The sequence below is a fragment of the Equus caballus genome, chromosome 4 (genome assembly GCF_041296265.1).
Source record: "Equus caballus isolate H_3958 breed thoroughbred chromosome 4, TB-T2T, whole genome shotgun sequence".
Classification (NCBI taxonomy): Eukaryota; Metazoa; Chordata; class Mammalia; order Perissodactyla; family Equidae; genus Equus; species Equus caballus.
The window spans coordinates 14,347,584-14,367,615 of NC_091687.1; the positions used below are offsets into that span (position 1 = coordinate 14,347,584).

Sequence of the window (20,032 nt, forward strand, 5' to 3'; positions counted from 1 at the left end):
CCTTATGCATTTTCCATCAAGCATAAGGTTTCTCAAGAGGCGGCCCCTCACTCTTTCCTCTGCCAGCTTCCAAGACGCCCTGAGCCCACAGTCCTTCAGCCGCTCTCTTTACCCAGCTCCGCTCCTGACTGTCGTGGGTATCCGAGGACCTCTCTTGTGCTCCTCAGCTTTGGTCCCTGTGTGAGTCGGAGGAAAGGCCGTGCCTTGTAGAGCATTGTAGGAACTGCAATACGAACTTAAAATACGGTGAAATACACTGGACGTTAGGACATTGCTGTTCAGCCATATTGGAAAGAAAAAAAAGGGATCCAAAGGGACATAGTCCTTAGCCTATGAGTTGGTGTGTAATCATTATTTTCTTTCCCACATTATTCTAGGGAGAAAATCCATTACATTCGGACTGAGGGTAATCATGGGCTTGAAAAGTTGTCCTGTGATGCAGACCTAGTCATTTTGCTGAGGTAAGGGGCTAAGCCTGAAACATTCTGGAAAAGCTGCCCTGGGCAGTTCTCCACTATAGCCCAGACTGAAACACTTGCCATTTGTTCTAGAAGATTCTACTGGCTGTGACTGAAGTAGGGCCACCCTTGTACCTGCTATCCATTGCCTTCTTTACATTTACAACTTGGGGTATCAAGAGCTACGCATAGTACTTGGTGTAAACTTTGCTGTAGGATTAACTAGGGTTTAAAATAACTCTGAGGGGCTAGACCCAGTGGCCTAGTGGTTAAGTTCAGTGTGCTCCACTTTGGCACCCTAGGTTCAGTTCCCAGGGGTGAACCTACACTACTGGTCTGTTAGTGGCCATGCTGTGGCAGCAGCTCACATACAAAAAGAGTAAGATTGGCAGCAGATGTTAGCTGGGGGCGAATCTTCCTCAGCAAAAAAAAAAAAAAAAAAAAAACACCAAATTTTTTAAATAACACTGAGAATTTGCATGCTGAGATATGCCTGTCTTTTATACTACAACTGAATCTCAGTGCTGTCGTTGCCTTGTGAAAACTGTGACTGCTGTCACTCCACTTCGTGAACACTCTCTCATGGACGGAGAACTAACCTTTTGTATTTTCACTTTGCAGTCTCTTTGAAGAAGAGATTATGTCCTACGTCCCCCTGCAAGCTGCCTTCCACCCTGGGTACAGCTTCTCTCCCCGCTGTTCACCCTGTTCCTCCCCTCAGAACTCCCCAGGTAACTTGAGCATCTCAGTCTGTCTCCTGTAAGTGGCCATCTGTGTTTCCACAGATGGAGGTGGAAGAAGGGCAATGCGACTTGTCCTCTCTTCACCGCACCCCCTCAATTTTCTGGTGGAAAGCACACAGTCTACACTGGGTGATGACAAATTGCCACCTGCCTTTGCGATGCACACAGCTAGAATGCCTTTTACATTTTTAAGTGGTTTGAAAAAACTTTTTACAACAACCATTTCATAACGTGAAAATTATGTGAAATTCAAATTTCAGTGTCTGTAAATAAAATTTGATTGAAACCGTGCCCCACTTGTTTATGTATTTTCTATGACGACTTTCACACTATAACGACAGAGTGGAATAGTAGCGACAGAGACCATATGGCCCAAAAAGCCTAAAATATTTACTGTCTGGCCCTTTACAGACAAAGTCTGCCTACCTCTGCTCTAAATTGCTGTTGCATTCCAAGCATGCCCTCCAGGCATTCAAAGGGAAGCGCCCTCTCTGAAACATCCTGCCTTATGACTCAGAATGTTATTAGTTACAAATTTGGGTAACTTTTCATTAAGTTGTAAAGGGGTTCCTGGGCTATTCGTTACTAGGGACCATCATTGTGTCCCCACGAAGATGCCAAACAGTGTTCTTATGTGATATGAAACTGTTCTCCCAAAGTTTTCTTTATGTGTTGGAATGAATTTACTCCTAATTCAAAAAGTCTTTGTAGGTATTTTCCATTCCAAATGAGGAGATATATATTGAGCTCCTTAGTGAAAAAAGAAGATATCATTTCCTGGGTTCATCGAGATAATTAGCTTAACTAAAATCCATCCCCCCTAAACGGGATCCAGATATTGGAGAGTTTTTCCCCATTTGTTTGGTTTGCATTATCGCATTATTGTAAGTCTCTGTAGTAACCCCAAATTTCTTTTTACAACTTTTGAAAATAAAGGAAGTTAGTTTGAATAATTTAGTAACTTCCTGTCTTATGACCTCTGAAGTTGGAGTCCAAGCTTGGCTTTTGAAGCCAATGGGGAAATTCAGAAGAGAAGGAGTTTGGCAATATGCTCTGTCCCTCAGAAGCGGTGTCTCACTCAGTGTCACTCTCTAAAACTAAAATCGCCATTAGTTTGGCTCCTTCAGGTCATGTCATTCAGAACTGTCTCTTAGAGGTAGTTTTGCTAACTGCTAAAATCTGTTTTTAAGTCAGTGTCTCATTGTTGTCACTTCCTCCAACAAGTATACCGATGTTACTGTTAAGCAAATGCCCAACGCACGCTTCCTCTGCCATCCAACGTTACTGAGATGGCATGACCTGGGAAAAGGAGGGCCAGGAGCTTTGTCAGAGCCAACATCAGGACAATCAGATGTGTCCAGTGTGCACAGGGTGACTGACTTTTGGGAAGCAGAGGCTTCCATGAGGAGAAGCTGTTGGTCTGCATGATAATCTGCCATTTTGTTGTAGAGATTGTCCCAGCCTGCTAACCTGTCTACACTTGGTCCAAACACTTGGCAGTAAAGTATGATTTTAACATCATTACATGGGGGAGACATCATATTGCAAATAGGATAATAAGAGAGAATAAAGAGTTATTTGTTAAAGGAGCATGATTTGGATAACTTTTATAAAAGAAACCAGCTTTCCTGATAGAGACATTACTGATGCCATGAATCCAAGCAGCCATCCAATTCATTTTGTCAAAGTGCTCACTTCTTTGTTCTCCCAGCTTCGATTGACCGTGGGGTCCTAGATTATGGAATCCAAAGACTTTGATGTTAAATTTTACAATTCCCATTTGTCCAGATTTTTATGCAATTTCCCTGGGTGCTACAGTGATAGGGAATTATAGACATTTATGCCAAAGTACTTTGTGAAGCATAAATTATTAGCAAATGCATAGCAGTGGCCATGGGGATAGTGGTATACCCACAGCGGTGAAAGTCCTATTATAACATATACTGTAATCTGCTGGACAGAAAAATATGCTTGCACCTTCAGACTTGTATTCTGGTTCTACCTGTGTCCTGAAACCTGGCATTTCACTGAAGATACGACTTTATAAGTGGTGGCTGTGGGTTCCCTCCCACACCACATGCTGAGGGTCCAAAGGTGGGGCTGGTGCCCCCCATGCTTCCTCGCTTATACCGCTCCACTCTATCTGCCCTCCTAGTTGCTGTCATCTACCAACCTTTGCTGTTTCTCAGACTGTGGCACCTGACTCATGGTCCCCCTCTCCTTCCTGGGTCCTTCCATCATCCTCGATGACTGCAGCATCCACAAGGGCACCCATTCAGTTCCCTGACCTCCCAGTTTCTGGACTTCCTTGTCTGCAATGACCTTCTCCTCCTCCACCTCAACCACATCCTCCCACAGACACCTTCCTGCCCTTGTTATCATCTCTCAAATCGCTGACTCAAGCATCCTGCTCACGTCCAACATGCCTTTTCAACTATTCCCCCTATTTCCATCTGTTGCCCTCATCAGGACCTCCAGCTCATGAACGCCTCTCCTTTCCTTTGCCCCTTTCCCTTATCCAGCGTAGATTCCATGGTTTATCATTTCAGGAACATCCTTGCCAAACGCCGAGACTCCCCTGACCCTCTCCTTTGGTTTGCAGAACTCCAGCTCTGGATAAACCTGCTCTCTGCTTCCTCCACATCCGTAGTCAGGCATTCTTGGGAGAATTCACTTGACAGGGCAGGTCATTAATTAGGAATTGAAAACCCAAAAGAAAATTCTGCCATATTTTTTCAGTAAATTTATGTCTTCTCTACTGCCATTTCAAATTTTTCCTCTCCCCTCAAACGTTCAACCCCGTGTGTCTCTCCTCGAAAATGGTATGTCCCTTCTTCCTTCACTGAGAAAATTAAAGCCATTAGACAGAAACTGTCTCAAATGCCTGCTACCAATCCTACACGCCTACCAAGCCTGGCCCCACCCGCTCCCCTTCCTGCCTGTGCGTTAGAGGAGGTGTCTCTGCTAAGGTCGCCATGGCCTCTGGGCACCCAGTCCAGTGGGTAATTCTCAGCCCTCCTCCCGGTTTTTCAGCCACATGTAATATTACTGACTGCTCTCCCCCTTCAGTCACCTCTTCAGTTGGCTTCTGTGACACCACTGTATGCGTCCATCTACCTTTGGGCCACCTTTGCAGACTCATCCTTCACCTCTTGTCATCCTCAACACTCAGTCCCAGATGTTTTCTCTTTTCTCTCCAACTACGTTTCTTTCTAATTAAACATTCAAAGGTACTGCCATCAAAGACCAAGCTCATGATCTCCCCCACAAATTTGTCCTTCCATTGTTCCCCATCTCAATGTCACCAGAGTCCATTCAATTACAAAATCTGAAACCCACCTCTCCCTCACTACCTATATCCAATCCATTGCCTCCTAAACATCTCTCCAATCTATCCACTTCCCATCTCTACTGACACCACTCTAGTCCAATTTAGGCTGTCTCTACTGCAGAAAGACTGATGTTTTCATAGCTCAAGTCACATCCTGTCAGCCCCCATGCAATGGCTTCCTATTGTGCTTAGCATTAAACAAAATTGCTTAACAGAGTATATCTTATCCTGTTTGATTGTCTCCTGCCCCCCTCTCAAGCCTCGTTTTGCATCACTTTGGTCCTTGCAGCCTGTGTTACAGATAAACTGGAGCACTACTTTCCATTCTGCCACAGGGCCTTTGCACACACTGATCCTCTACCTAGATTGCTTTTCTTTTCCCAGCTCGTCTCTTCTCCTAGTTAAACTGAAGCCCTTCCTAATTCACTCAGTCTAATTCATGCCTACTTATTCTTCAGATATTCCCCAGGGAAGGCTTCCTAAACTTGGCCAGAGTGTTCTGTGGTCTCAAAGAACTGTGTTCCTTGCTTTCATGGGTAGCAATCATCTCAACTTGTAATCATCTTCTCACTTCTGTGAGTTTGTTGGTATCAGTCTTCTCTAGATTATAAATTCAGTACCTGGAATCTTGTAACTAATAAGTAGTTATTGAAGGAGCAAACCGTGATTCTGGCCTTCTGTAAAACTTAGAGAAGAATGTTATTTTTTCTATTCCTTTTTCATTAAAAGGTGTGTAAAGATAATAAAGCATTTATTATCTAATCTAATATAAACTCCTAAATGCTCTGGGCCCTAGTGGACAGGTGTGTTTATTTTTGCATGTTTATTATTTTGATTTTTCAATATCAATATAGTTAGTGAAGTAGGACATGCACATATGTTACAATCCTACTTGCCTCATTGTAGTCACAATCACATCTTATAATATAGCAACCCACAGGAAAAGATTAGTCTAGTTTGATCTATGTTGTCTTAGATATTTAAGTGCAATTAAGCCAAGAAATAGGCTCATCAAGGTACTTTTAAGAGAAACACAACTGAAATGGAGTGGAAGACATAAATATTTATTGTCATCAGAGTTCATTCTTCTCCTGACTGTATTCTGTTTCTTATCAAAGTCACTGAGGGAGCGATGGCAGCAAGGGAAACCTCTTGGAGACACAAGTGTGAAGACAGGAACGTGCCCCTGGCTGCCATTCCTCTTGCGTGGCTCTGCCCATTGGTTCCTTGTTATAGAGCGAGGACCTTCAGCCCGTGTGCTTCCCTCTGCAGGTTTACAGAGAGCCAGCGCAAGAGCCCCTTCGCCCTACCGGAGAGACTTTGAGGCCAAGCTCCGCAATTTCTACCGAAAACTGGAAGCCAAAGGATTTGGTCAGGGTCCAGGGAAAATTAAGTGAGTGCCCCAGTGCTTGGCACTGGATTCAGATGATCCATTTTTCCCTCCCTTTCTCCCCCATCCCTTGTAATATGTTTTGGAGATGAGTACCATGGTGCGGTAGCAGGTATGCCCATAGAAGGGAGGAAGCAAAAAAAGGAAGTTGGAAAGAAAGAAGAAAGGAAGTTAAGAAACTGGAAGGGGGGCAGGAAGGGTAGGGAAGAGAAGAGAAGGCAAGAGAGAAAGAACAGTGGATTTCAGACAAAGGCATGTATAAAATCAATGGTAGACCTTTTCAGAAAACAAGGACTTGGGAACTAAATAAAAGATCTTATATTTCCCTTACTTATTCTTGGGACAAATTTAACTCTATAGTCAAATTCATAGACTCTTTGTAACTGTGTAATTTGGATAGAAGTAAAAAGATGTGTCGGTTTTTTTCACCTTTTGAGTTTATTATTTTCATCTTGAAAAGCTCAACCCAAACTCAGGAATCCAACTTAAAAGATTCTTTTTGGAATTGATCAAAAAGAATCCTAAAAGTAGTCCAATATAATGGAGTGTATCCAATTATAAAGTGTCCGTGTTGTCCTTGTCCTTTCAATGTTTTGAAAAGAGTTCAAATGAGTCCATCGCTGAGAGGGCGGGATCTGGACCTCGTTGGAGAGGCTGGGGAGTGAGACCGTGGGCCTGGGCGCTCACAGCTCACCTCACACCCTCTCCAGCGTTGGCGCTGTGGAGCCACGGCTCCCCGCCCACGTGGCTGCTGCTTCTCCCCAGGCTCATCATCCGCCGGGACCACTTGTTGGAGGGAACCTTCAATCAGGTGATGGCCTATTCCCGGAAGGAGCTCCAGCGAAGCAAGCTCTACATCACGTTTGTTGGAGAGGAGGGGTGAGGCACCAGTGGTTTTATGCAGACAGCTCGGTGTGGGTGAACCTGAGCCCCTAATTTGAGGTGATTTTTCTCAAGCAGGATCAGGGTGGCTCTAAGCCTTTGCCCCAAGGTGATTCTGATCAAGTCCTCCCAGGAGGCCTTTCTCTCCAGGTATTGCCAAGCTTTCAGTTTCACGTTCTTCAAAAGCCTACGATTATTGGCATGTGCTAGAGTCTGACATTATGTGTCAAAGTATAAACCAAAAATACAGTCCTCAGCTACTGGAGCTTTACTTTTTCAGGTGGTGTACAGTTCTGAGTATCGGATCAAAGAGTCCTTCTGCCTAGGGTGCACATATATGACTGCATGCCAAATTATTCATATAATTTCAGCGATTTCATGGAAAACCATTCCACCACGAAGGGCAAGCCCACCTGGGAGGGCATAGCAGAAGGAACTTGGAAACTTTTCAATTCATACACATGCACACATGCACGCATGCACGCGCTGTCGCAGGAAATTCTTTTGCACCTCCTGCAACAAAGTCCCTGTTTTTAACGGGCCAGCTGTGTGTTTTATCCAATAGGTGTTACATGATCGAAAAGAGGTTAAGGAACACTGCCAAAAGAGTTCATTCATGGACGTCTGAGTAAGAACATCCCCAAACAGTATGGCGTCCTTGTTTTCTACAGCAAATTGATACTTGCATTGGGATCCACTGTAAAGAGCCGAGGTCGCTCTCTGGTTTCCCCAGCACCGACTCTGAAAGGCACACTAGCACCTGGATAGACACCGTCCCCACGTCCCGCACATAATGAGCTCCTGGGCCTCTGCTTCCTTTGCAGCCTGGACTACAGTGGTCCTTCGCGAGAGTTCTTCTTCCTTTTGTCTCAGGAGCTCTTCAACCCTTACTACGGACTCTTTGAGTATTCTGCAAATGATACTTACACCGTGCAGATCAGCCCCATGTCTGCGTTTGTGGAAAACCATCTTGAGTGGTAAGATCTGGAATTTTTGCTTTCTTGTGTTTGAATGGTCTAGGCTTTCTTAGTCAGAAGTCAACAGCATTTCTTGAGGGCCACAGTGTTTCTGAGGGGTGTTGAGAGTGAATAACAGCGCACTAGAAAGAGGACTCTGTTAGTCTGCACCCAGAATGCAAAATAAGTTACTAAAGACACTGCAAATTGATAGAAGATACAGTAATTGCCTTTGGAGGAGACACTAAGGTCAGTAGATATCAGTTGTGAATGTTAATAATTCTACTAAAATCACGAGAGTCTCCAGCAGAGGCTTCTTAGAGGCAGTCATGGGTTCTCTGACCTTGGACCAATGATTTTAGCACTGTGGACATCAGCTTCTGCATCTTACTGTAAAATAAGGCTGTTGTGACAGATCGTCTCTCAGCATCATCTTGACTGAAAAATCCAGTATCTGGTTCTCTGCTATGGAGGCATCTATTACCGCTTACTGATATACGTGTAAGGAGAGAAGTCTCAGTCAATTCTGTGCAGTTCTGTGGGTGAGATACCTCAGACATAGGGTATTAGAAGCCTCCCGAAAGCTACCTGGGACATCTGGGATGCAGGCACTTTCCTGCTGTGTCACCACCACACCTGATTTGAAAATTAGCCCTGCTTTCGCTGCGGGTGCTCCTGCTGTGAAGAGGGAAATGAGCCCTGGAGACTGCTAGTGTGGGTTCTTATCTGAGACTCCTTCTTTATAATGTGTTGCCGTGTCTGCTGGTGAAGGGAGCTTCTGGGTCATACCTGGGCCTGCTGGGTTTATCCCAGTATTTTGGTTTTATAGCATCAGAATAACCCCCGTCTGCTAAGGCTTCCAGCTATTGCACATGCCCTCTTTCTCCAAGCACTCTCAGCTCTGAAGGTCTTGAGGTAAAACAGGAGTGTCTGCATCATGTGTTTGGCACAAGTGAAGAAACAACAGTTGCCCCGTGTCGTTCCTTTTCCTGTAACTTATCAATAAGCGGATAATGAAACTGTGAGACAGAAACACACAGACAGGAGGCAGGTGGAGTGGGCAAGACTTATGACCCTAAGAATTGAATGCCAGCTCTCCCTGAGGCCACATTCAGGCAGGTTCATTCCAACAGTAAAGAGTACTATAACCCATGACACAAGAACATGTATGCACACAGATTGTGCTTAATATCCCTCAATGCTCTCTTAGTCTGTGAGTATGGAATTTAAGATGGTGTCTTAGAGGACACATCTTAGAGGATTGGAATCAGCAATCAATAAAGAAATATTTTCACCAAATATCACACCACGTAGGACAATCCTAGGTGTTGTGGGAATACCTTCATTAATTTAGCAATTATAAATTAAGCACATACTGGGTGCTGGGAGGATACAAAGATGAAATGAGCAAGATCTCTGTCCTCAAGGAGCTGTAGTGGGAGGAACACGTGAGTAAACCGACAATTACAATACATCTTAAATGCCAGATTATACATATGTAATACGTGTGTGTGTGTGTGTAAGACTAAAATGCAAATATAAGCCTGAGAATTGTATTATATCACAAGGAAGAATGTTTCCTTTAGCCCAAGGTAATAAGAGGGTATGGAGACTGAAGCCAGGATCTTATAAAAAGAGGGGGTGATTGCACCGAGTCTTAAGGCACAGTTGAATAGGAGACTCAGCAGACAAGTGGAGAAAAGACATGTCGAGGAGCCAAAATTGGAAGTAAGAATTGAAAGGTGTGAGAGGGAATGGAGCCTTCAGCAAGCAGTGTGGACGGACCAGAGCAGAGACTGACCTTTGGGGTTGTGGTGGGCAGTGAGGCTGGAGACAGAAAAGAGAAACAGATGGTCATATCCCATATGGAAAATACTATAATTGGATTTGTGTTTTTTAAAAAGTAAATCTTGCCATAATGTGGAGAAAATTTTAAGGAAGTAAGACCGGAAAGACCAGACCAGCCCTGAAGCTGTCAGTAAGACAGGAGACATAGAGGGTCAAAAACTGTGGCAGAGGCAGGGTCCCAGAAGGAAGGGGCTGACTATAGAGACATATCAGAGGGAGACGAGATTGAACTAGTTGGTTCACTGATTGAATGTTGAGGTGACGGAAGAGAGAATAAGTCAAGGTTTCTGGTTACACAATTGAGTGGATTGATACTATCAACTGTGATGGGAGTTACGTGAAGTAGATGGCATTTAGAGGATAGATGAGGAATGCACTCTTTGACAGGTAGACTTTGCAGTTTCTGTTATGTATACAGGTTGACATATTAATATGTAAGTGGAACTATAGCCCTGGTGAGCAGGAGAGCAGTTGGGCTAGAAATGAAGACTTGGGAGACGAGACACCGAAATAGATGGAGTGGCTCAGCCGTGGGTGGAGGTGAGAGCACTCAGAGCTTGTGCAGGCAGAGCAGAGCTAAGGCCCACAACAAGATGGGCCACGCTGATGTGTAAGGGGTGGGCAGAGTCAAAGGTCCCAGAGGGAAGCTGAAAAGGAGGGGCTCAGAGCCTGGGAGGCGTGTGATGAGAGAATGAAGAGGCCTGCTGGAAGCAGGAGGTGCTCAGAAGACCTGAGGGGAGAGGAGGGGGCAGTTTGAAAAGGCTGGAGGGGGTATGTAGGCAAAAGAATGGGATCTCCAGGGACTCAGAGCATAAGATTGGGAGGACAGAGCTTAGAACATCAGGGAGTACGAATGTTCAGATGACAAAGGGAGCTGCATTTTGATGGTGGCAGAGGGGAACAGCGATAGGTGCCTTGGTGGCATGAATGGGACAACATTCTGAAGAAAACCTTGGAGTCAAGTACGGTTCATGCAGACACAGAGTAAGGCCACAGGCAAAGGCCTACTGGAAGGCACTGAAGACTCGCTGGGCTGCGGCCTGCTCGTTTGCTACTTGACTTGGCCTCAATCACTTTCCACTGGGGAAGGCACCTCGCCAGCTGCCCAGCCTCGGCTCTCACCCTGATTTCGTTGCCTTCTGCTCATCTCTGGCATGCAGGGGCTGACGAGGCTGTCAATGTGTCAATTGTACTTTCTCTCATTGAGGAAGCAAACTATGTGATACAAGGATGTTGTAAAAATTAGCAAAATTCTCTGGATGGATCCCCTCCAAAGGTCAGAGGCCCAGAAGTGCCTATCCTGAGGTGCTAGTTAACTCTTTCCAAAGGGAAGGACATGAGGACTTTGATCCACTGACTTTCCTTTTCATGTTGGGAATATTTGCTGTGTAGACCGGAAAGAAAATTGCAGGTAGCTTTCTGACCAACTAGAGATCTAAACAAAGCTCACACAGAGGAGGGTTTCCTTTCAGTGCTGCACATTGGATGACCAGTGGCTATGAGGTGGCAGGGACCTCTGATCCAAGGCTCCAGCTCTGAACTTTGTTGCTGAGCCCTGGGCTGGTGGAGAAGCCGGGATATGGAACCAGCACAGGCACTGGATTGTATCACGAGCGTCCACATGGAGACCGGCTCTTCTCTCTTCAGTGCCTCAGAGGTCCCGGGTGAGGGGAGTGGGTTTTCTCTGGATGGTCACAGCCACAGCTGAGTGAACTTGAGCCACTGGGCAAAGCCTTCTTTAGCTTTGAACAGGAAGCTCTTTCTGGCAGTGCCATCTCAACCAGGCGGGAACACTGCCGCTATTCCCTCCAAGTATCTCCTTACCAGCCATCCTTGTGCCTTGAGGCAGATGGTTTTACAGAGAAAACTCACGGGGTTGCATTGCCTGTGTGCCTGAGTGCTCAGTCAGCTCTCTGGCCAGCATTTTAGTGAAGGGCACCGAGGAGGGCCCACAACTGGATAAAGTCACTCTGAGCCTTGCACAAAGTATGGGCAACAAGCCGGTGCTGAGGCCCTTGCCTGAGGCTTTGTCACTGTCATCCTACACCCGGGAGGTCGAGGACACTGAGGAAACCTGAATGCCAAGTTCTCAACTCTGATCACCCCACCAGGTGCTAGTTACCGCCAGCAGGATGGCGAGGCTGCAACTGATCTCAGACCTAGATGCGTGGCCCTCGTTTCTTCCTCACTCCCCAAGACCCGTTATCCCAGAATCCACACAGCCTGTGAGAAAGATGACACTTACTATGACCAGTACATGACTGATAAGAAAATAGAGACCAAAAAATTACAGGGCTCGTGACGGTAACAGCGTTGACTTTTTAAAACTGGGATTTGTCCCTGATGCAGGCCAGGCCGGGACAGGAGTCCACCTGGAAGGAGGAGTGACTTGTGCTCCCTGTGCCCCCCTTCACTCTGCAGACTGGTGTTGCAGACCAGAAACCAACAATAAGAAAAATGGTCAGCTTTACAGGATTAAATATCACTTAGGATTGAAATGTTGTTCAGGTGTGGATGCAGGAGACATCTGTGTGCTGATCTTTTTTTTTATTATTCTGGTTCTTTTTCTTTTCCTGACCTTCTTCTGTGTCCCATGGGACACAGGGATCTGTTTTGTCTGATCCCCCGTAGAAAGTCAGCTCCGTGGGAACAGAGACGGGTCTGTCTTATTTTAATCTAGCACATACCTGGCCCTTGAAGGTGTTCAAAATAACACTTCACTGACAATTGGGTGCATAAATGAGTATTTTGGCACAAGGCACACCGGTCACTTCCTTGTGTCAGAGCCCTTAAAATAAATAGGGGCCGCATATCTGCCATGTACAATTAATTTCTGAAAGGTCTTATGCTTTTGTTATCGTCTGTGGTTTTAAAACCCTTACAACATCAGTGATAAATGCACGTGTACCCTGGGAGCATTGCCCTCTACTCTGCATGATGGCCCCAAGGCTGCTTGTGACTGAGGGAAGGCCTCCACCTCCTCTCCCACTGCACCGTGCTGCTCTCTCAGCTGGTTCCAGGTCAGACACTACCTAAAGAGCTGGGCTGAGAGGTCTCTGACACATTGGGTCTTTCCCCTGCAAGCTCCCTTTTGATTATAGCTATTTGAGACTCTGTGTCTTCGTATTCACTGTGTGTAGGGTTCGCATGTGCTGGAATACAATCAGCAAGATCAAAAGGCCATGTAGCCAGACAGTGCTATTCTACCTGCTGCCCTTTGTTCCTAGTCAAGTGTTGAGAGATACCAATGTGAATAAATACTACATGCACACATTAAGTAACCTAAAAAGAAATTGGAGTTTCTTTGCCTTTGGCCTAGAAAGAATTCCTATAATTGCTGTTTCATTACTTATTTGTACCACTGACTTTCCAAGTTGATAAAGACCTTGTCAAAGTCAGCAGTGATGACATTCATGCCAAGTAAGAGAGAAGAGATGGAGCAGAGCCCTGCGGGCCTCCCAGCAGAGCTGTGGTCACAGATGGACACAGCCCTGCCAGACCTGAGTCAGGCAGAGAGGCCAGGAAATGGCACCTCAACACTCTTCTTTCACCCTCCATCCCATTGGCCAAACCAACCAAAAATTAGAGAGCAAGGGGTCTCCAGATATTGCAACCCATGGCGGCCTATCCCCAAGGTCAGAGCAGGGCAGAGAATGGTGAGAAACTTATGAGGGGTGAGAGTCAGGGATTAAAAGTAACCAGAAGAGAAGTGACGTCAGCAACACAGCCGAGTGATCTGTTCTCTTTATCTCTCCCTCTTTGAACTACAACTAAATGGACATTCATTAACCAATGGAGGAAGCCCACACTGCACAACAGGACACCTGAGAGACCCATGCAGCTATACATCTGAAAGTGGATGGACTCACTCCCCAGGAAGTGGTGGAGATAGTTGAGCACTCCCCTCACTTCCCCAGCAGCCCTATGCACACACCTGAATGCCTTCCTGGCAGACATGAGCACCCATAGAACCCCTGCAGGCCTGAAAGTGGGAACACACCTCGGTGCAGCTGTGGGAAGGGATGGCAGCAGCCCAGATCCTGGGTATGAATGCTTTCCCAGCTGGTGGGAGAGCCCACCCTGCTGCTGCAGTCCCAAAAAATGGCCTGGGCTTGGGCCCCACAAGAAACCCCACCGACCAAGCACAGTGGCTGGCACTACCATAAGAAAAGCAGTGGCAGATATACATGCACATGAATGCTTTCCCAGGCAGCATAAGCACCCTGGTACCACTGCGACCCTGCAAGAGGAAATGCACCTCAGCACAGCAGGAGCCCTGAGCCCACGTGCAAATGCTTTCCAGGCTGGTGGGACCATCCACGGTACCCATATAACTTCCAGCAGACGGGATGAGATCAGAAACACAGCTCCTGCTTCCCCTCAGTGGTTGCAGGTGGAATCTGTGACCTCATACTACTGCCAAACAATTACTTCATCAAACACCATGAGAAACTGCAGCAACAATTTGGAGCAGAAGGAGAATGACAGATCTCCAGAAACCAACCCTGAAGTCACAGAAATTTGCAATCTAAATGATAGAGAACTCAAAATAACTATCATAAAGAAACTCAACAAGTTACAAGAAAACTCAGAAAGACAATTCAGTGAGCTCAGGAAAAAAATTAATGAGAAGATTGAAACTATTTTAAGAAAGAAATTCTGGATATGAAGACCACAATTAATGAGATAAAAAATAATCTAGAATCTTTAAAAAATAGAGTTGATGTTATGAGGAAAGAATTAGTGAGTTAGAAGATAGAAATATAGAAATGCTTCAGGTGAAGGAGGAGAGAGAACTAAGATTTTTAAAAAATGAAGGAATTCTTCAAGAAATATCTGACTGAATTAGGAAAAGCAACATAAGAGTTATAGGTATTCCAGAGCGAGGGAGAAAGGAGCAGAGAGCTTGTTCAAAGAGATAATAGCTGAAAACTTCCCAAACCTAAGGAAAGAACCGGACTCACAAATACATGAAGTCAATAGAACTCCTAATTACATCAATGCTAAAAGACCTCCCCTGGGTCATATAATGGTAAAACTGGCAAAAGTCAATGACAAATAAAAAAATATTAAGGGCAGCAAGACAGAAGAAAATAACCTACAAAAAAAAACCCTATCAGGCTTTCAGTGGGTTTCTCAGTAGAAACCTTACCAGCTAGAAGAGAATGAGATGATATATTCAAACTACTGAAAGACAAAAACTTTCAGCCAAGAATACTCTATCCAGTGAACCTATCCTTCAAATATGATGGAGAAATAAAAGCTTCCCCAGATAAACAAAAGCTGAGGGAGTTCATCACCACTAGACCTCCCATACAAGAAATGATTAAGGATGTCCTCATTCCTGAAACAAAAAGACAAAGGTCTACAAAGCTTTGAGCAAGGAGATAAATAGACAGACAAAATTGGAAGACCGAAGCTCTCTTTTGGAACAGGGTAGCAAAGACTTAACTATAACTTAAAAGCTAAAGAGAAGGAAAGCATCAAAAGTAACTATGAACACTTCAACTTAAGTCTCAAAATCACAGCACAAAACAGAATAATTTCTTGATAACAATAACTCAGAAGGGGAAGAGGGAAGTTATGGAACCTGCTGAGGCTAATGCAGATAAGAGGCTATCAGAAAATGAACTATCTCATCTATGAGATCTTTATACAAACCTCACAGTAACCACTAAACAAAAAATCAGAGCAGAGCCACAATTCATTAAAAAAGAGAAAACTGAGAAAACCTCCACAGAAAACCACCAAAATGAAATGGCGTTCAGAAATACAAAGGAAGAGAAAGAATGTAAATGTAGAACACCCAGAAAACAAGAGAGAAAATGGCAGTATTAAACCCTCATATATCAATTATCACTCTAAATGTAAGGATTGAATTCTCCAATCAAAAGACACAGAGTAGCTGGATGGATTACAAAATAAGACCCAACAATATGCTGCCTCCAGGAAACACAGCTCTAAAGACAAACACAAGCTCAGAGTGAAGGGATGGAAGATGATACGTCAAGCAAATGGAAAACGAAAGAAAGCAGGTGTTGCTGTACTTATATCAGACAAAGCAGACTTCAAGATAAAAAATACAATGAGAGACAAAGAGGAGCAGTATATAATGGTGAAAGGGACTTTCCACCAAGAAGACATAACACTTATAAATATATATGCACCTAACATAGCAGCACCAAAGTATATAAAGCAACTATTAACAGACCTAAAGGGAGAAATTAACAGCAACACAATAATAGTAGGGGACCTCGATATCCCACTTACATCATTGGATAAATCAGACAGCCAGAAAGTCAACAAGGAAATGGTGGATTTAAACAAAACACTTGATCAGATGGACTTAATAGATATATATGGACATTCCATCCAAAAATAGCAGAATACACATTCTTCTCAAGTATACATGGAACATTCTCAAGGATAGACCATATATTGGGAAACGAGGCAAGCCTCAATAAATTTAAAAAGATTGAAATTAGATCAAGCATCTTTTCAGACCACAATGCTACAAAACTAGAAATCAACTACAAGAAAAAAACTGAGAAAGTCACAAATATGTGGAGACTAAACAACATGCTACTAAACAACCATTGGATCAATGAAGAAATCAAAGGAGAAATAAAAAAACTACCTGGGGACAAATGAAAATGAAAGTACAACATAGCAACTCATGTGGGATGCAGCATAAGCGATTATAAGAGGGGGATTCATAACAATACAGGCCCACCTCAACAAACAAGAAAAATCTCAAATAAGTAATCTCGAACTACACCTAACAGAACTAGAAAAAGAAGAACAAACAAAGCAAAAAGTCAGCAGAAGGAGGGAAATAATAAAAATTAGAGCAGAAATAAATGAAATAGAGACTAAAAAAACAGTAGGCAGGATCAATGAAACTAAGAGCTGGTTCCTTGAGAAGATAAAATTGACAAACCCTTAGCCAGACTCACTAATAAAAAAAGAAGGCTCAAATAAATAAAATTAGAAATGAAAAAGGAGAAATTACAATGGATACCACAGAAATACGAAGGATTATAAGAGAATATTATGAAAAAATATATGCCCACAAATTGGATAACCTAGAAGAAAAGATAAATTCTTAGATTCATACAACCTTCCAAAACTGAATCAAGAAGAAACAGAGAATCTGAATAGACCAGTCACAAGTAAAGAGATAGAAACAGTAATCAAAAACCTCCCATAAAACAAAGGTCCAGGACCAGATGGCTTCTCTGGAGAATTCTACCAAACATTCGAAGAAGATTTAATACCTATCCTTCTCAAACTACTCCAAAAAAAATGAAGAAGAAAGAATACTTCCTAACTCAGTCTATGAGGCCAACATTACCCTAATACCAAAACCAGGTAAAGACAACACAAAGAAGGAAAATTACAGGCCAATATTGCTGATGAACATAGGTGCAAAAATTCTCAACAAAATATTGGCAAACCAGATGCAGCAATACATTAAAAGGATCATATACCATGATCAAGTGGGATTTATACCACCAACAAAATAAGGAATAAAAATCACGTGATCATCTCAATAGATGCAGAGAAAGCATTTGACAACATCCAACATCCATTATGATAAAAACTGTCAATAAAATCTGTATAGAAGGAAAGCATCTCAACATAATAAAGCCCATATGTGGCAAATCTACAAGCATCATCATACTTAACAGGGAAAAACTAAAAGCCATCCCTCAGAGAACAGGAATAAGACAAGGGTGCCCACTCTCGCCACTCCTTTTCAACATAGTACTAGAGGTTTTGGCCAGAGAAATTAGGCAAGAATAAGAAATAAAAGGAATACAAATTGAAAAGGAAGTAAAGAGACTCTCACTGTTTGCAGATGAGTTATTTCTATATATAGAAAACCCTAAAGAATCCATCAGAAAACTATTACAAATAATCAACAACTACAGCAAAGTTCAGGGTACAAAATCAACTTACAAAAATCAGTTGCGTTTCTATACATTAATAACGAACTAGCAGAAAGAGAAGTAAAGAATACAATCCCATTTACAATCGCAACAAAAAGAATAAAATATTTAGGAATAGATTTAACCAAAGAGGTGAAAGAACTGTACACTGAGAGCTATAAGACATTATTGAAAGAAATCCAAGAAGATATAAAGAAATGGAAAGACATTCCATGCTCATGGATTGGAAGAATAAACATAGTTAAAATGTCCATATTACCTAAAGCAATCTACAAATTCAGTGCAATCCCAATCAGAATTCCAATGACATTAGTCACGGAAATAGAACAAAGAATCCTAAAATTTATATGGAACATCAAAAGACCTTGAATAGCCAAAGATATCCTGAGAAAAAAGAACAAAGCTGGAGGCATCACAATCCCTGATTTCAAAATATACTACAAAGCTATAGTAATCAAAACAACATGGTGCTGGCACAAAAACAGATACACAGATCAGTAGAACAGAATTGAAAGCCCAGAAATAACACCACACATCTATGGTCAGTTAATCTTCAAAAAAGGAGCCAACAACATACAATGGAGAAAGGAAAGTCTCTTCAATAAATGGTGTTGGGAAAACTGGACAGCTACATGCAAAAGAATGAAAGTAGATCATTATCTTGTGCCATACACAAAAATTAACTCAAAATGGATTAAATGTTTGAATGTAAGACATGAAACCATAAAACTCCTAGAAGAAAACATAACCGGTACACTCTTTGACATCGGTATTAGCAGCATCTTTTCAAATACCGCATCTACTCAGGCAAGGGAAACAAAAGAAAAAATTAACGAACAGGGCTACATCAGACTAAAAAGCCTCTGCAAGGCAAAGGAAACCAGGAACAAGACGAAGACAACCCACCAACTGGGAGAAAATATTTGCAAATCATATATCCAACAAGGGGTTAATTTCCAAAATATATAAAGAACTCATATTACTCAACGACAAAAAAACAAACCCCATCAAAAAATGGGCAGAGTATATGAACAGACATTTCTCCAAAGAAGATATACAGATGGCCAACAGACACATGAAAAGATGTTCAACATCACTAATTGTTAGGGAATTGCAACTCAAAACTACAACGAGATATCACGTTATACTTGTCAGAATGGCTATAATTGCCAAGACAAAAAATAACAAATGTTAGAGAGGATGTGGAGGAAAGGGAACCCTCATACACTGCTGGTGGGAATGCAAACTGGTGCAGCCACTATGGAAAACAGTACAAAGAAAATTTCTTTAAAAATTAAAAATAGAAATACTGTGTGATCCAGCTATCCCACTACTGGGTATTTATCCAAATATCTTGAAATCAACAATTCAAAGAGACTTACACACCCCTATGTTCACTGCAGCTTTATTCACAATAGCCAACACGTGGAAGCCCCCCAAGTGCCCTGCTACACACAAATGGATAAAGATGTGGTATATATATGTATATATATATACAGTGTAATACTACTCAGCCATAAAAAAGACAAAATTGTCCCATTTGCAACAACATGGACGGACCTCAAGGGTATGATGTTAAGTGAAATAAGCCAGCCAGCCGGAGAAAGACAAATACTGCATGATTTCACTCATATGTGGAAGATCAACAAACACATGGATAAACAGATCATATTAGTGGTTACTAGAGGGGAAGGAGGTTGGGGGGTGGGCAAAGGGGGTAGGGGGGACACATGTATATGGTGGTGGATAAAAATTAGATTATTGGTGATGAGCACGAGACAGTGTATACAGAAACTGATAAATAATAATGTACAACCGAAATTATACAATGTTATAAACCTTTATGATTTCAACTTAAAAAATTGGGGAAAAAATAATAACCAGAAGAGCCTCTACAATTCAGGACTTGCAATCCATTCACTAGAAATATTATCATTTGCTAAACTCTGTGTATCTATTGTATGTGTCTTTAACTGAAGAAACCTTGAAGTAATATTCCAAATTCCCGATCTTCATTCTTTGATTATGATTATATCATTTACATATTAATGAGGTTCTCATATGGTGATCTTTTTTTAATCTCTATTGTATGCTGATTTTATGTCCCTGGAGATTCAGAAGTTAATATAAAACTAAATAATAAAGCATCCATTGAAAACTTACTAAACGTGTCAGGCACTGTTCTAGACACTTTTGTGTAACAATACTATAACCCAGATAGTGAGTTATCCTGCTTTTACAGATGAAAAAGATAAGGTACAGACATAACCAAAGTCCCGGAGATAGTCATGGACCAAGCTGGGGTTGGAACCCAGGCAACCTGGCTCCAGCATCAGGCTCTAGCCCCCATACGGAGGCAAAGTCAGATATGTAATTGGACAAATTACAATACAATGTGATGGATGCTATACGTATCTCTATTATGGCACTTTTTACATTGTGTGGTAATTGGCACTGGGTACAAGGAGCTTT

At 42.8% G+C, this 20,032-nt stretch overlaps 1 protein-coding gene across 6 annotated transcripts in view; it reads left to right on the forward strand.

Annotated features, from left to right (window-relative positions):
* The window catches only part of HECW1 (HECT, C2 and WW domain containing E3 ubiquitin protein ligase 1), a 393,767-nt gene that overhangs the window by 331,319 nt on the left and 42,416 nt on the right, over positions 1-20,032 (forward strand). For all 6 annotated transcript variants that reach the window (XM_023638970.2, XM_014738981.3, XM_070265507.1 and 3 more), the window contains 5 exons: positions 378-461; positions 1,080-1,189; positions 5,805-5,925; positions 6,688-6,801; positions 7,629-7,781. In XM_023638970.2, the coding sequence (XP_023494738.2) occupies positions 378-461; positions 1,080-1,189; positions 5,805-5,925; positions 6,688-6,801; positions 7,629-7,781 (582 nt within the window). The remainder of the gene's footprint in view (positions 1-377; positions 462-1,079; positions 1,190-5,804; positions 5,926-6,687; positions 6,802-7,628; positions 7,782-20,032) is intronic.